Source organism: Palaemon carinicauda, chromosome 28, assembly GCF_036898095.1.
Source record: "Palaemon carinicauda isolate YSFRI2023 chromosome 28, ASM3689809v2, whole genome shotgun sequence".
NCBI lineage: Eukaryota > Metazoa > Arthropoda > Malacostraca > Decapoda > Palaemonidae > Palaemon > Palaemon carinicauda.
The window spans coordinates 42,139,543-42,158,141 of NC_090752.1; the positions used below are offsets into that span (position 1 = coordinate 42,139,543).

The window sequence follows — 18,599 nt, forward strand, 5'->3', positions numbered from 1 at the left end:
TTCCTTCTGCTTCAGGATCGTTCCTATCGTAGATGGATTTTGGCCATACTGTATTCCTTTGTGAGCACACTTAATCGCATGCCAGCCTCGTATTTCTTGATTATTTCCATCTTCATCTCCATGGAAAGTGTCATCTTCTTCTTTCCCTTGACATCAGTGACTTTCTTAGGACCCATGGCTAATGATGTATAGTAGGTATCACATACGAAAACAGTTCGTACTGTAAAATTGATACGAAAGTGAAATCACAAACACGAAGTCAATGCGTATGATACCGCTGCCGGAATGAAAAGACATAGGAGCTTGGCATAGATGCATGATGGGATACCGTACAGTAGATGCCGACCAATAGTAGAGCGGGATCTCATGGTGGTAACTAGTAGCATCCGAGTAGGGAGATAACCTATGAGAACGTAGGAGGATGGTAGTGAGTTTACGGGCTGGCGGCGCGTGAAATTTAAAATCCGTCTCGGATACGGTCGGTCTCCCGCTCCGTACCGCCTTTCGTTGTCCGAAACATTTTTCGTGATGCGAGTCGTAAAATTCTTCGCATCTCCTTTCATAAAGTGAAAATTTCGTAAGCTGATTCTTTCATAGCTAGAGGTGTGACTGCACTTCACAAACACAACTAGATTATCAACCCCAGAGTGTTTGGAGAAAATACAAGTCTTGTGCTGTCTGATGGGAAGGCTGTGACCTTCCTTATTCACCAGTCTACAAACCAGTGGGCTAACTGGATTTTGAAGAGGCAGGATGCTTTGTTTATTTTGTTTCAAAACAAGTTACCGTGGAAGTACCGTTGTTGTAAAGGAACCCATTGGTGCAAGGGGCCACTTATCTCCTTCCTAAGTGTTGTATGGATAGGCAGCAGTGGTATTTTAGAAGACTGCTTCACAGGACTCCCTGACCCAGCATGCTGTTTCTTTCAGGGTAGCAGCAGCCAAGTCTGCAGGATAGGGATCGAGGAAATGCCCTTCACCCGCTCCGAGACCCCAGTCAGCACCACCAGCAATCTCTTCCCAAAAGGATCCTGTGTATGCACAGCCTTTATGAGACCCACTGAAGCTCAATAGTTTCTTGTACAGTAGTACCTGTAAACTCACGTTCTACAGTATATGAGCTAAGGATGGGGATTGAGGGAGCCTATACGACAAACTTCTAAGTCATCAGCAGCCATTGCTTGGCCCTCCCTGGTCCTAGCTGGAGGGAAGAGGGCTTGGGTACTGATCATATTTCTATAAGGCCAGGCTCTAGGGCATTGTCACTGATCATATTTTTTTAAAGTCAGGCTCTAGGGCATTGTCACTGATCATATTTTTATAAGGTCAAGCTCTAGGGCATTGTCACTGTCTCTTGCTTTTGCCATTTAAGAATGACCTTTAAAACCTAGCCTGATCATCTCAAGAAGGGTGGCCTTTCGAAGATGGTACGGAGAGGAAATGCTCTTGCTGGGGTTCCTCCCTCCCGCTGCCGATAGTAGAGATATACTTCTTTTGCCAGTGGGGGATTTGGCAGAGACATGGGATCGAGTCTTGGGTTGTCAGTGTCCTTTGGGACGGTGATTCATTACCTTATCAGGACCACCGGATCCCCATCTCATTTACTAATAAAGTTTCCGGTAGGTCATCCAACATCGCTGAAAGCCGTGGCCTTGTGAGCAGTGGTTGAGGGGATGTTGGAGAAAAACACACTTAAAATCGTTCCAGACGAGTCTCTGGGCTTCTACTCTTCCTGGTGGAGAAGACGACCTTGGAGCTGGAGACTAGTCATCGACCTCTCTCTCCTCTGAAAAAGTTTTCATCAAATGAAGTTCAGGATGGAAACAGTGGAGTCTGTGATGTCTTATGTCAGAGAGGGAGACTATGCTGTCAGTGGATCTAAAGGACTTGTATTTTCAAGTGCCTGTTCATCAATCCTCTCAAAAGTACCTCCGCTTCTCGCTGTATAGTACAGTTTACCAGTTCAAGACTCTATGCTTCGAACTGTACATGCACTCCCAGGTGTTCACACGGGTATTCCCCTTTATAGGTGCTTGTACTCACTCGTGAGGGATACATCGGCTGATGTATTTCGATGATTGGCTGATCCTCGCATCCTCAGAGAGGCAGTTACTATAGGAGCTAGATCAGATTTTAGGTAAACTGGGAGAAACCAAATCTCATACCCAACCAGAGGTTGAAGTATAAGCTTGGCGCTGGCATAGTCTACTTGACCACCCTTCCTCAGTTGTGGTCGATTTTAGATGGTGACTCTACGAGGAAAACCTCACCGGGAGTCCCACTTGACTCTTCATATCCGAACATACATTTGTTTTCAGCTGTATCAAAGTAAGGATGGGGAGAACACCTAGACAACCTTTTCGTCTCGGGGTGTTTGAGCCGGAGAAGAGAGACATTCTCAAAATGCAAGCAGTCTTCCTAGTGCAGCAAGTATTCCAAGAATGTTTGAGGAGACAATTAGTAGTGTTGTTTAGTAACACCACTACTGTAGTAGCCTATGTCAACAAGCAAGGGGGCATGACCTTGTCAACAAGCAAGGGGGCATGACCTTGTCAACAAGCAAGGGGGTATGACCTTGTCAACAAGCAAGGGGGCATGACCTTGTCAACAAGCAAGGGGGCATGACCTTGTCAACAAGCAAGGGGGCATGACCTTGTCAACAAGCAAGGGGGCATGACCTTGTCAACAAGCAAGGGGGCATGACCTTGTCAACAAGCAAGGGGGCATGACCTTGTCAACAAGCAAGGGGGCATGACCTTGTCAACAAGCAAGGGGGCATGACCTTGTCAACAAGCAAGGGGGCATGACCTTGCACTCTCTCTGCAAGCTGACGAAGCAGATGCATATTTGGGTGGCGTCTCACGGCATATATTAATCAGCAAGGTACATTCCAGCCAACAGAATGTACAGTCAGCTCTCCTTATTCCTGGGGGTTAGGTAACAGACACATGTGTGAAAAGTAAGAATCCATAAATCCAATCAACTCTCTGCCCATTGCCTACACAAGGTCGACTGACACACTAGCTAACCACGGTACTACACTATATAGCTTTTACTTGATTTCTATCACAATATAAGTATTGTATTATTGTATGAACACACTTCAGTAATACTTGCTACTCTAAGGTGGGTTAACTCCTAACACATAACACTAGTCATCGCCACACTTATAGGTAAATGAAATACTGTGATAACAAAACAGTTTTTCCTATCTAATATAACATTCGCTGATACTGTAGTGTATATTACTGTAATATATGTACATTATTATCCCTACAGTACAGCTTAATTAGCTAAGGTAACAGAAGTGTTTGCTATTTTTGGCAAGTTGACTTGCTCCATTCAAAGTCATTGTAAAATATGGTATTTTGTATACAGTACTGTACAGTAGTTAATATAACAATACAGTAACACTAGTGTCATGGCGTTCCACTTATGACTTTTCATTAAACTCTTACCGTCGTCAATTGTCCTTACATACGTTCGGAGGTTACCATTCAATTTAGGACAATCAACTTATTCCTGGTTAGCCTATCTATACAAACCAAACCTTGGCATAGGCTAATACTGTGTACAACATAGGTATAGGCTAATACTCTAAGCCTAGATTTAAAGTTAAACTTGACTCTTGCTGTGGAGAAGGACGGATCTTCATTTGCAGTGGAGGTTGAGGGAAAGGCTGGTTCCCGAGGTCTTTTTATTCTTACTTCTACAAGTGCTAGTACATGACAGGTACTCCAAACTGGTACCCTGTAATACAAAGTCTTCATTTAGGACAACGATCCTATGTCAAACAACATGCAATTCGTAGCCTAGGCTATACTGTACTCTTACCTAACCTACTGGTAACGCTGCACAGTTAGCCTGGCTACTAAAGAATACACAATTTCACAAATCTGGGAATAATATTGCACATCTTAACTTGTGGTTGGTAGCACAATTCCAACCACATGCAAGCGCAGCATGAAACAGTTTCAATACTGGCAAAATTATTATAACCATATTACATTTAAAAAGATAACCACAATAGACAATATCAAGTGTTATTAAAGCACATAAATTATAACTAAAACAAGTGCATACCCTTTACAAGGGAGAAAGTAAGAATTTCACATAATAATAAGGGGAGCAACCATGTTTCCCCTCTACACTGATCGCTTCGACTCGAAGACTGCGCTCTGAGCTTACCTCGCACAGCTACACCCGAGGCTCACACAACTACACCTTTGTTTACCTTGTGCACTCAATCACAAACTCTCGACCGCGGACACAACTACTCCTTTGTTACGCCTCTCTACACCTCTGCGAATGCACACTCGATCCTACACCATCTCGACCACGTGTGGCTAACATAACATTTTGATGAGATGAAAACCAATTCGTTTATTAAGTCTAATAATCGTAAAGGGGATTACCATTCAGTTAAATGAAGTATTTCTGTCATTACACTAGAGTATTAAACAATTAATCATCTTTAGAGCATTATTAGCCCATTTATATGGGTTTGTTGTTTTTGGTGAGTCTTCTCCAGCTCAATCTGTCATATATCATGTTTTCATTTACTTTCTCTTCCTGCATATCCTCCCCGATACAGTCTCTCTACCTCTTCTTTGGTTTTCTCCTCCGTTGCTTTTCCGAAACTTCCATCTCCATCACTTTGCGGTGAACACACTTTTCATTCTGCCCCATCACATGTTCATACTGTTTCAACCTTGCTTCTTTGGCCTTTTTTGAAGCTTCTGTAACCCCTGTTGTACCTCTGATATATTCATTTCGTACTCTATCCTCCCTGGTCTCTCCACACATCCAGCGCAACATCCTCATCTCTGCTACGTTCAATCTACTTTCATCTGTCCTCTTAACTGGGAGAGTTTCTTTGCCATACAGCATTGCTGTTCTCACGGCTATTTTATATTGCCTACCATTCCCTCAAGTTTAATTGGGACTTTCCTGTCACACAATGCACCTGACACATCTTTCCAATTTTTCCATCCAGATTGTATCCTTTACTTCACCTCTCCTTCCCCAGTTCCAGTTTCATCCAGCAAAGATCCCAAATATTTGAATTTATCCACTCTCTTGATGTTTTCTCCATTAAAAAGGAATACACTAACAAGATAAAAACTATAAGAAAAAGTATCAGTTCAACACTACCAACCATTTACATTTGGAGTTCTATGCAGTTAGTCTGAGGCATGATGCAATTGTTTGGCACGTGGGATAGCATGCCATACCTATCACATTTTATACGAAAATCACTATGAGCCCACTGGATATGTACAGGTTTTTTACACTACTACGTGATTCTACACAAAGAGGACTTAAGTGCTAGAAGAGAAGATGTGAGAGCGAGCCCGAGTCTGTGATAGAAGGGGGGTTTGTGCCTTGCAAAGAGGGAAAATACATTAAGCATGTTGGTTGCACAGGAGCTTAGTTGGTTTGAAAGTCAGGCCGGAAGAGTACTCATAGCGAAACCGTGAATGGATGAATTTTTATTTAGTGGGTTATACGGCTCTGTATCATGAGCTTCCGAATCCGTAAAGGTAGAATCCACGAATATTGAGGTCTGACTACCTCAAGTCCAAGCCTTTGAGAAGGCCTCATCTAGGTTTTGACTCTCAAGACTGTCTCTGCTGTCTTATTATCTGCAAAGAGTTTAGGCGAATTACAGTCTCTGCCTTAGTCTCGCACTCTGATAGGTGGAAGGAGCTCCTTTGTTTTGTGCCAAGGGACATGGCCAAACATAGAGCCTCTTGGGGTATGACCCCAGGTTTGCTGTGTGAAGCGCCAAGTGGTACGGAGAGGAGATGCTATCTGAAGAATACCCAACACCTTAGACCCGCGTGTCAGCAACTCTTCGTTAGCACTGGCAGAACCAAGAACAAAGTATCTAGAACATGATCTCTTTTGGACTTAGTGAGTATCTGTAATGTACATTTTATCTGATGAGAAAGTGAAGGTACCAGCTAGGACCAGAACTTGTGAAGTCAGGGGCTAGGCCACACCCTTGCATTTAAGAGGAATCTTGCAGTTGGCCAGGTGTTGAAGGTTGGGGTATGTATGCACCAGACCACCTTCACAGCCTTTATTCTGCAGGTGTACCCACAAGTCCCCTAACACTTTTGCATTTTGTCTTAGTGGTCTAGTTAGGCCAGTTCACGTACAGGACGGTAAGCATCTTCTCTATGTCAACATATAGATGCAAGTTTGGAATGGAGGCAGAATGACTAGCCCCTGGGACGGAACGTTCCTCGCTAGATATGACTTGATGCTGGTGAACTAAACTTCAGAGCTCCATTCTTTAGAACCTAAAGAAGTTCTCCATCCTCCATAGATGATGGTGAGGATGGTGGGATATATACCAACCTTTTGGGGGGAAAGGGTCCCTCCTTTGACTGCGTACCAATCTTTATAGACAGCACCAGGTCCTATCAGCCTGTTCATTACAATGATAGACATATAGGAGGTTGCTGGGGTACTCTCCTTTGCTCCCATATGAGACAAGGTAGAGATTGAGAAGAAGAAAAAGAACCTACCAGTTTGGTTCTAGGGGGAATTCCTACCCACCAAGCAGCTAGCCTTCCTACCTAGAGTATGATAGTTTGTATTCCTGTAAGAACAAGTCGTACATTTTTAAAGTAATTTGTAATTTTCCTAGTTATACAAACCCTAGGCCTTTAGATTATACTTCCCTCCTCAACTGCCCTTTTCAGTCCTGAGTCGTAAGGTCATAAGTGAAGAGAATTTGAAAGGTAATGGGGCGGGGCTCCTCACCCTTATTCCCACCTGTTGCTTAACTGCTCGTTAAACTATTCAACGGCCATCCAGCTTTGCACTGAAACATACTCCTTACTGAGAGGACTCACGTTTGTATAGCTCAGAAAAAGACAAATTACTTTTAAAAATTTTGAATTTAACTTATTATTTAAACCTTGTATTTTTTCTAGACTGTTGCTTTACTCCCAAAGTTAACTCCATATTTAATGTTAATTCTAATAAAAAAAATTGTGAATTGTAGGTTTAGATTACTACACAGTGAATATGCAACTTGTAAATACTATCTAATTATACATTTATTTCCTCTTTGTAGGTAACAACAAGTGATTACATGATTGAACAGGGTTCAGAAGATCCAAGTAATGTAATGCTCAGAGCATCTCATGAAGGATTATGGTTGACAGAGACTGGATCAAATTGTGTATTCCTTCATGAAAATGAGTGGCAAGGTATGTTAAATAGTATAGTAGTCATTTAAAATCCACTGTATATGCAGTACCCAATTTTTAAAATTTCTTTTAAAGAAGCCTATTTTCTGTGAACCTCCCTGGCATTCATATTGCTTCTCTCTAAGCTGGTTAGATGTCAATGTATACCCAAAATCTAAAAATTTTCCATTTTTTCCTTGTAATAGCACAGCCCCTCTAGTGTAGCATTGATATCACCTGGCAGTATATGGCTATACTACCAGATGGTAGTTCTCTTATCCATAGGTTCAAGCTCATAGCTCTACCCACGCTTTAGTTTGAGATTTTTTGTTTGGGAATTTCTATAGAAACCAGTAATTGATTATTTTTATATTTGGGGGATGTTTTCTGGCTTATCTAGATCTTCTTGTGATGGTTGTTCAGGGTTGTTCATAGTGATTCTTGTTTTCTTTGTTATGTGGCCAGGCCAAAAGTGCGATTTGAATAACTTTGTGAAGAATGTTGTCCCCCTATCGGTTCCTCTTATGAAGGATTTTCTTAAGGCTACAGGACATGGACAATTTCTCTTATGGGAATTCCTTGTAAAACACTATGTACTTTAAGGTTGCAGGACATGGAACAATTCTGTGAAACTATTTTAAAAATATATTTTGGTACATAGTTAAATCTGATTCTTAAATATTTTTCACTAATTCTTTATTTACTACTCATTAAAGATATTCACCCCAATGAAATTTGAATGATGATGACGATGAATTAGCTGTGTAGATGATGATGAGGATATTTACTACATAGCTTATCATAGGTGTCCTTGTAGGGTTTGATTGAATATAATTAAAATAAAAAGCGTAAACAAAAGTATCAGAAAACACGAGTGTAAAGTAACACTTCTAGACGTACAACTCTTAAAAGGCAACGTGGAAGCCGACAATAGGAGATGCTTCCTGACCTAGCATCATTCTCTAGGGAGATGCTGCACTCTGTGGGCCAATCAGCAGCCAGGACATAGATTACCAGACTCTCGTATGTCAGCCAATAGCATGTGGCGTACGATCTCACTTAAGCAACACACACAATATGCGCAGTCTCGGGAAGTGTCAGCAGATGCAAGCCAAGGGTATTTTCCACCATGCTTTCTTTGTGATATTTTTTACAATGTGTTTTAATCAAGTTTGTATCATATTTTTATTTTTTTAATTTGTTGAGGTAAAAAATTATTATTTTATTAAGAATATGAAAATAATGAATTTATAAATTTTTTTTCTTATTTTCGGTGAAATTCCACACATTTTCAAGGATCGATCGCCTTGAAACTCGGAACCATGGCTTGCCAGAAAACCTCGGCATAAATTTAATTCACGAAAGGCGAATCTATGTCATTAGGTGCTAATCTTAAAGTCAACAAGACAAAAGGTAACTTTTCCTCTCAGTCATGTTCAAAATTATTACACAACTTCCTTAAGCAACGTTTCAACGTTTGATGAAGACTTTCAACAATTCCTTGTGATTCATGGTGGTACGGGGTGGAAGTTACAAGTTTAATCCCTAACTTCCATTTTATCTCTAAAATACTTTGATACAAAATTGCTACCATTATCACTTTGTATAACACAAGGAAGTCCAAATTTAGAGAAATAGTTCAGCAAGTGTTTAACTACAGTTTTTGCATTGCAATTTCTTACTGGGATTGCTTCTGGATATCGTATTAGTCTATCAATGATTGTTAATAGATAGATATTCCCTCCCCTACTTCTGGGCAAAGGGCCTACTATATCAATTACGACATTCTCAAAGGGTTCTTCTACTGATGGAATATTACATAACGGAGCCCTGGGAATTATACTTGATTAGGATTACCAGCCATGTGACATTCGTGACAACTTAAAACATATCTCTTCACATCACTTTTCATTTTAGGCCAAAAGTACATTTTACTTATACAATTGAATGTTTTATTTACTCCTAAATGTCCTTGTTCATCATGTGCTAATTTCAAAATTGATTCACAAAGTTTCATAGGAGTTATTAATTGCTCTATGACCTCCTCTTTGCTACCTGTCTTAGGACGAACATAGCGACACAAAAGTTTGTATTTTAGACTAAATGTTTCCTTACAAACATTTTCGGGTTCATCATCCAATTCACATTCAAAAATTCGAGTTAGTGTTTCATCTTCCCTCTCCATCTTAACTAGTTCATCCATATTCAATATACAGTACTAGTTTCTGAAACACTACAGCTGCTATTACTTGGGCCTATTACATTGTCTATCTGTACATCACTTCTTTCGACAGCTACGCCATCGTCTCGTCTCACATTGTCAACATTGATAGAGTCGGTTTCCTCAGCTACACTCATGCTAAGATCATCATCCCCGCCTTTGTTACCTACGTTCGAATCCTCGAACAACCTATGGCCGTAGTCAAAATCTGTATCTAATCCTGACCTAGTTACTATCATTTCAGGCACTTGAACTTCACTTAAAATAGGATTCACACACTTGGAGGTAGTTAAATCGTTGCCAACAATAATGTCAATGCTGTCTACGGGCAAAGTATCCACGACTGCTAGTTTTACATCTCCTGTCACTACCTGACTTTTCTATTTCATCTTTAATAAAGGACAAACTACACAAGTGTTCGGAAACTCGCCTAGCATAACTTTTTCTTTCATGCTGATTACTACATTCCTTGGTACACTCTCTCTCTTAACGAGTGATACGGCCACTCCTGTATCCTTAAGCAAGACTACTTCCCTTGAATCACCTCCTTTAAGAGAAGAAACTAAACCTTCAGACAAAAATTCACCATAATGTTTCCTAGTTTCTTTCGAGAGACTATTCATTCTGAAGAAAGATCATTAACTAGTGACACATACATACATACATATACCAAGGCACTTCCCCCAATTTTGGGGGGTAGCTGACATCAACAGTTGAAACAAAAACAAAAAAGGGACCTCTACTCTCTACGTTCCTCCCAGCCTGACAAGGGACTCAACCGAGTTCAGCTGGTACTGCTAGGGTGCCACAGCCCACCCTCCCCCGTTATCCACCACAGATGAGGCTTCACAATGCTGAATCCCCTACTGCTGCTACCTCCGCGGTCATCTAAGGCACCGGGGGAAGCAGCAGGGCCTACCAGAACTGCGTCACAATCACTCGCCATTCATTCCTATTTCTAGCACTCTCTCTTGCCTCTCTCACATCTATCCTCCTATCACCCAGAGCTTTCTTCACTCCATCCATCCACCCAAACCTTGGCCTTCCTCTTGTACTTCTCACATCAACTCTTGCATTCATCACCTTCTTTAGCAGACAGCCATTTTCCATTCTCTCAACATGGCCAAACCACCTCAACACATTCATATCCACTATAGCTGCTAACTCATTTCTTACACCCGTTCTCACCCTCACTACTTTGTTCCTAATCCTATCTACTTGAGATACACCAGCCATACTCCTTAGACACTTCATCTCAAACACATTCAATTTCTGTCTCTCCATCACTTTCATTCCCCACAACTCCAATCCATACATCACAGTTGGTACAATCACTTTCTCATATAGAACCCTCTTTACATTCATGCCCAAACCTCTATTTTTTACTACTCCCTTAACTGCCCCCAACACTTTGCATCCTTCATTCACTCGCTGACGTACATCTGCTTCCACTCCAGTATTTGCTGCAACAACAGACCCCAAATACTTAAACTGATCCACCTCCTCAAGTAACTCTCCATTCAACATGACATTCAACCTTGCACCACCTTCTCTTCTCGTACATCTCATAACCTTACTCTTACCCACATTAACTCTCAAATTCCTTCTCTCACACACCCTTCCAAATTCTGTCACTAATCGGCCAAGCTTCTCTTCTGTGTCTGCAACCAGTACAGTATCATCCGCAAACAACAACTGATTTACCTCCCATTCCTGGTCATTCTCGTCTACCAGTTTCAATCCTTGTCCAAGCACTCAAGCATTCACCTCTCTCACCACTCTATCAACATACAAGTTAAACAACCACGGCGACATCACACATCCCTGTCTCAGCCCCACTCTCACCGGAAACCAATCACTCACTTCATTTCCTATCCTAACACATGCTTTACTACCTTTGTATAAACTTTTCACTGCTTGCAACAACCTTACACCAACTCCATATAACCTCATCACATTCCACATTGCTTCCCTATCAACTCTATCATACGCTTTCTCCAGATCCATAAACGCAACATACACCTCCTTACCTTTTGCTAAATATTTCTTGCATATCTGCCTAACTGTAAAAATCTGATTCATACAACCCCTACCTCTTCTAAATCCACCCTGTACTTCTAAAATTCGTACTTTCTACTGTGCAATTCCTAGCTATATGCCCTTTCTTATTACAATTGTAACAAGTGACCTCTGAATTACTGACTACCCATTTGCTCTTATAGTACTGAGAAATATGACCTTCCTTCCCACATGTGTAACAATAATAATGGTAATCCCTGTTCCTAATATCTTATTATCAGCACTACCTTTTCTATGTTGTGCCTTACTCGACAAAAGATCGTTTTTCTTTTTACTGCCACTTAAACCATGTGTGAGACTGTACTCATCTGCTAATCTCGTAGCATCGGCAAAAGATGTTTCACGCTTATCTTCTATATAAAATTTGATGTCTGGGTATCTTTGAAACTTTCTAACAAAACTAAGTTCTTGAGATCTTCAAAATTATCGACTTCAGCGGAAGTCAACCAATCACAAAACGATCTTTCTAGCTTCTTTCCATACTCTACATATATACTAGTATCATCTCTTTTTGAACTTCTAAACTTCTTACGGTTCGCCTCTGGTACCAATCTGTATGCACCAGGTACGGTTTCTTTCACAGTATCATTATGTTCTCTTTCATCCTTAGAGAAACAACTATACACAATGTGCTTTACCACTTAAAACTAATTGTAAATACAAAGTCCACTGTCTTTTTGGAGAACCTACTCTGTTCATTAACTTTTCAAAAGACATGAAATATTTTGTAACATCTTCCTCATCAAATTTCGGTATAAGTTTGAGCACTGCACTCATATCTAAACTATCAGTGTCACTATTTAAAGTTGAATTACTTCCTGATCTGCTACCTGATCGTTTGTTATGAAGAGTTTGTTCTAAACGAGCAATTTCTAACTCATGCTTACGCTGTCTTTCATTTTCTTCTCGCTGTCTTTCATTTTCTTGTCTTTCAGCTGCTCTTTCGTCTCTCTCAAACACTTCCTGTTCTCTCTTAAAAACATACTCACGGAGAGCATTGCCATCTAGACCAAGAAGTTTCCCTGAAGCTATCAAATCTTTCGTAATCTCACTCATTCTGCTTATTCCTATATTTTCCCTGTTTCAATTGTCGAAAATCCTGGCAAGGTCGCCAACTGTTACGATCCTGGAGGATCGAATCAGGTTCTTTTGAATTGATTAATTAAATTAGGATAAATCAACAACCACCAAGATAAAATATGGGAAAAGAAATACTGTATAGAAAGAAACTCGCACAATTTTATTTACAACTAGTCAAAGATCAATGTTTCTTGATTGAAAACTTGGAAAGCATGGAATTGAACAAAGAAAATCATCTGATTAAACTACACTTCAGCAAATAGGGGAACAGCCAAGAAAGCAGACAAATAATACTTAAAAGAAATGATGGTACTCTTCACAGCAGATCTTGACGATTCAGGAACGTAGATTTTCAGGTCTGGGCTCTTTGTGGTTGGTAATGGCGACGGGGTCAACTGGTTCGGACATCTCGGACAAGTTGTCGTAAGGCTTGTCAAATCTACCTTCTGGTCCTTATGCTTTCTCGTTCTCGCTTGTTCTTTCTTTGTTTCTCATGATCTTTTAAGTTTATATACCCCTGTATGGGAGGGGCTAACTATGGACAATTCCATATTAGGAAATTTTTTCCTTTCTTTATCCTCATTGGCTTTCCTTAAAACCACGCCTACTTTGATCACAACATCTTCCCGAACGTTCTGCTGGTGCAATCATGATCCATATGGCGCTATAATTGAAGTGAGGCATGCGTTTACCTTCCGTAAATGGATGTTTCGGCTACAACAGACTCCCCTTATGCTATGGATCCTTCCAAAACGCTGGCCCCTCGAATTGCTACAACAGACGACCTTTATGCCCCAGGTCTGCTGATCTGGGCACATCTAATTAATGTCTTGACCTCAATCAACGGCGGTGACAGCTTCTGGTAAACACTAGCGGGACCTCTTCTCTCTGCTTCTTAAGAGTAGAAACTTTACATGTTTTAACATTCTTTTCTATATTATTCTATCTACCCATGACACTCGTATATCACGATAGGATTGATAAAGTGGCAGTTCAAATAGTTTCCAAAATACAAAGTGACACGGAGTTCATTTTCTCAAAGGTCTTATTTTCCCTACTGTTCAGTAGTTTTTCTTCTCAAGATTCTGTTTGTATCTTTCATAGGGGAGTCAAAAACAGTGGCAGGCCTTCAGTGACAATGGGACTTGATCGTATAGAAGAATACCATGATGGTCCTTCCCTAGAGGTCCTGATAAGGGCAAGGTTTTCTCATTTTCATCTTTTGGTCCTTTATATAGTAAAAGAGATATATGGAATTGCTCTGTCCTCAAATCATCCTTTGTCTAAGGAAACCCTTCCATTTCTAACTTATCTAAATAATTCAGAGATTACAAAATTTCAAGAGAAGTTAAGTAGTAGGTTGGTCAAGGCACCAGCAACCTGTTGAGATACTACCGCTAGAAAAGTTATTGGGTCCTTTGACTGGCCAGATACTAACTACACTGGCTCCCTCTGGTAAGGCTAATTTTTCCTTTCCCTGCACATACACCAAATAGTCTAGCCTATTATTTACACATTCTTCTCCTATGTTGGCCAAGGCACCAGCCACCTGTTGAGATACTACCACTAGAGAATTATTGGCTTTTTTGACTGGCCAGATACTATTACACTGGATCCCTCATTTACCCTTTTCCTACACATACACCGAATAGTCTGCCCTATTCTTTACACAATCTTCTCTTTCCTCTTACACCTGACAACACTAAGATGACTGAAAAAATCATCTTCACCCAAGGGGTTAACTGCTATACTGTAATTGTTCAGTGACTACTTTCCACTCGGTAAGGGTAAAAGAGATTCTCTAGCTATGGTAAGCAGCTCTTCTAGGAGAAAGACACTCCTAAATCAAACCATTGCTCTCTAGTCTTGAGTAATGCTATATCCCATGTGGCATGGCTTCCACTGTCTTGGGTTAGAGTTCTCTTGCCTGAGGGTACACTATTCTATCTGTTTCCTTATTTCCTTTTCCTCACTGGGGTATTTCTTCTGTTGGAGCCCATATAATATAGGGCTTATAGCATCCTGCTTTTCCATCTAGGGTTGTAGCTTAGCTAGTAATAAGAGTAATAATAATAATGTGATAGAGGATGTATTAGATCTATCCCTATAATTTTACTACAGGTTGTTTCTAGTACCCTAAGGCCAGCTTTGGATGTCTCAATTCTCAATAGGTACACAGTTCCCTGCAAGTTTTCCATGGAAACTTCTTCAAAAGTCCTGGGGACAGGGAGGAAAGAGTAGATTTTTTTTATAGACTTGACAAATGCTCGTTTTCACAATCTTAATCATCTGGAATCAATGAAACTCCTGTTTATGAATGGGTCAAATATTTACAGACTGAGTGCCTGTGTTTTAGTTTCAGAATGGCTCATCAAGTATTCATTAGGATGATGTCTCCCATTTTGTAATGGCTGCGGTCCATTGGCATCAGAGTTCTGTTATAACTGGATGATTGGATAATTTTGAACTTCTATTTAGAAAGGATTCAGGTTCACCAATTTCGGTCACTCAGGTCATTAAGAGGTTAAGAGTCCTGGTTGATATAAAAAGGTCTCTCTTGGTCCATGTCAAAGGATTCTTTAATTTGGGATGATAATAGCAACAGTTCCTTTTTGGGTTTTTCCATCAGAAAAGAGAATTCAGTTTTTTATCCTGTTGTTGAAATTCAATCTGACGTAAGCATCTCTAGAGAAGTTTGTTCAATTGGTCGCTTAAAGATGAGCAATTTCCAGTTTCCCGTCCATTTCCCAGTGATGCCAAACCAGTTGCTATTGATAAAATGGTGAGTCATTCCTCATTATTTAACTCAAGGTACTGTATTTCCCGTGTCATAAGACACTACAAGTGGTAAAAAGCGCCCCTTAAATTAGCAAGGCAGTTTTAGAGAAAAAAATTGAGGATTTTAAAAATTTCTTAGCAGAAATTCCTCCTGAGCGACTAGCGTCATTATTGTTTGGCATAGTAACTTTTCTTATTTTGGGTGTATTATGAAATGTTTAAGTTAATATTAATTAGCTATATGCTGATTATCCCAATTTTATTACATATTCATATAAGAAGCCACTAAACCAGTCAGCTTCCACCACAACTACACGTTTAGTTATGGTGTTTTGTGTTTTAAGTGTTGCTTACATGAAAGCAGTGTTGCCAAAGGTTCTTCATAAAATTTTGGTAGAGATAAAATTCTTGTAATATTTCCAAAATTCCTCATATAGCCTATAAATTTTGACACAAAATGTAATTATTGATTAAAGAAATCAATGAATTCTTTTAGGTGGAATATTTTTGCCTCTGCTTATGTGATTCCATGTCTAATTACTTTTCTGCTAACTTGGTAATTAAGTTTTTTCCAAGGTCGTATTCAGCAACTGTCTGTTTTTTGTTTGTATTATTTTGGAACTCAGGCAACAAAATCATTATAAATATATTGCTTTATTACAAAGTATCAACAAAATATGAGAAAATAGATAAATACTGCATAAACAACTGTTATAGTATTGTCTGCTACGAGACCACTAGTTGGCATGTTTGCTTGTAGAAGGGGGTTGGGGAGTCATCAGCTGATTACCAAAACAAACAAATAATTTGCTACTGTACTTCATTAAATGAAGTACAATATAAAATTAAATGAATTTATTACACATAGTTGATGATTGGAAGGTTGTTAAAAGGAGAGGAGGCAAGGAAAAGGTAGGTGGAATATTTTGAAAGTTTACTGAATGTTGAGGATAATAGGGAGGCAGGTATAATTGCTGTTGCAGGTGTTGAGGTGCCAGTGATGGGAGATGAGAATGAGAGAGAGATTACAATAGAGGAAGTGAGAAGAGCACTAGATGAAACGAGAGTAGGAAAAGCATCTGATATGGATGGTGTGAGAGCTGAGATGTTGAAGGAAGGGGGTGTGACTGTACTTGAATGGTTGGTGAGATTGTTTAATATGTGTTTTGTGTTGTCAATGGCACCAGTAGATTGGGTTTGTGCGTGTATTGTACCACTATATAAAGGTAAGGGAGATGTGCATAAGTGTTGTAATTCAAGGGGTATTAGTTTGTTGAGTGTGGTGAGAAATGTATGGTAGAGTACTGATTAATAAGATTAAGGATAAAACAGAGAATGCAATCTTAGAAGTAGAGGGTGGTTTTAGAAGAGGTGGGGGTTGTATGAATCAGATTTTTACAGTTAGGCAGATATGCGAGAAATATTTAGCAAAAGGTAAGGAGGTGTATGTTGCGTTTATGGATCTGGAGAAAGCGTATGATAGAGTTGATAGGGAAGCAATGTGGAATGTGATAAGGTTATATGGAGTTGGTGGAAGGTTGTTGCAAGCAGTAAAGAGTTTCTACAAAGGTAGTAAAGCGTGTGTTAGGATAGGAAATGAAGTGAGCGATTGGTTTCCGGTGAGAGTGGGGCTGAGACAGGGATGTGTGATGTTGCCATTGTTGTTCAACTTGTATGTTGATGGAGTGGTGAGAGAGGTGAATGCTCGAGTGCTTGGACGAGGATTAAAACTGGTAGACGAGAATGACCATGAATGGGAGGTAAATCAGTTGTTGTTTGCGGATGATACTTTACTGGTTGCAGACGCGGAAGAGAAGCTTGGCCGATTAGTGGAAGAATTTGGAAGGGTGTGTGAGAGAAGGAAGTTGAGAGTTAATGTTAATGTGAGTAAGAGTAAGGTTATGAGATGTAGAGAAGGGAAGGTGATGCGAGGTTGAATGTCATGTTGAATGGAGAGTTACTTGAGGACGTGGATCAGTTTAAATGGTGGAGTGGAAGCAGATGTACGTCAGAGAGTGAATGAAGGATGCAAAGTGTTGGGGGCAGTTAAGGGAGTAGTAAAAAATAGAGGGTTGGGCATGAATGTAAAGAGGGTTCTTTTTGAGAAAGTGATTGTACCAACTGTGATGTATGGATTGCGTAGTTGTGGGGAATGAAAGTGACGGAAAGACAGAAATTGAATGTGTTTGAGATGAAGTGCCTAAGGAGTATGGCTTGTGTATCTCGAGTAGATAGTGTTCGGAATGAAGTATTATTACTATATTGTACTGTGTTACTCATCACCATAAAATTTGGCATAGAGGCAAATTATCATAACATAAATTATAGTTTTCATAAAATATAATTTTACAGTTAAGTGATGAGGATATATCAGAGGAATTTTTAGGTTTTACATTTCTTTACATCATTATTAAGTTTTTAGCACCTCTGAAGTGTTTACTTTTATAATTTCTAATCTGAATGCACATATTATTGCTCTCTTAGTTTACGGGGAATTACCGTTAAACTAGTGATGTAAGAGAAAGTTGACTAGTTTTTACTTTAAGATTGAAAGACAAGGGGATATTATTTATCCATGTGGTAGTATTAACATACACTGTTGTATGATCCTAATACTTCACTGGAGGGGCAGGGCTATTAGAAGGAAAGAAAATGGGAAATTTTCTAGTTTTAGGGTAAACAGCATTTGAACAGCTTTGAGAGAGAAGCAACATGATTGCCAGGTTAGTATAGAAATTACTAATTTTGTTATTGAAATTCTGTTGTTTTCAACTTTGAGGCAAAATCTCTTATCAATTAAAGTTACAGCATATATATGTGAGGAAGCTGAATAATAGAAATGAATTGCATTGGATTTAGATGCAAAATTTTGTTGGATCATTTTAAAATGTGCTATCCTATAATTAAAGATTTATACTGCCATTATAGAATACTGTATAATGCTTATGAAAATTCTTAATTTATTTCTTTTGTTGAGTAAATGTTGCTGTTTTTTTCCAAATCCAGGCCATGTGTGGAATATATTCAGCCATGATACATGGAGTACAATTTGTGCTGAAGGTGTCTACATTGACCATGGTGCTATATGTTGTCTTTCTCGTAGTGGACAACTTTTTGTTATCAATCCAAACACTAAAAGTTCAGTGGTAAGTAGTGGAGTTTCCTGGTTGCTTTACTGGTTTTCCCTCTTTAGCTTGTGTAATTAACACCTGATTACTGTCAGTATCCAAAACCTTC

The 18,599-nt window shown here is 39.6% G+C and overlaps 1 protein-coding gene across 1 annotated transcript in view; it reads left to right on the forward strand.

Moving 5' to 3' along the window:
• LOC137621525 (tectonin beta-propeller repeat-containing protein 2-like) overlaps positions 1-18,599 on the forward strand; it is a 124,564-nt gene that overhangs the window by 87,748 nt on the left and 18,217 nt on the right. Inside the window, exons 9-10 of the mRNA XM_068351884.1 lie at positions 7,090-7,225; positions 18,369-18,508. Coding sequence (XP_068207985.1) covers positions 7,090-7,225; positions 18,369-18,508 — 276 coding nt within the window. The remainder of the gene's footprint in view (positions 1-7,089; positions 7,226-18,368; positions 18,509-18,599) is intronic.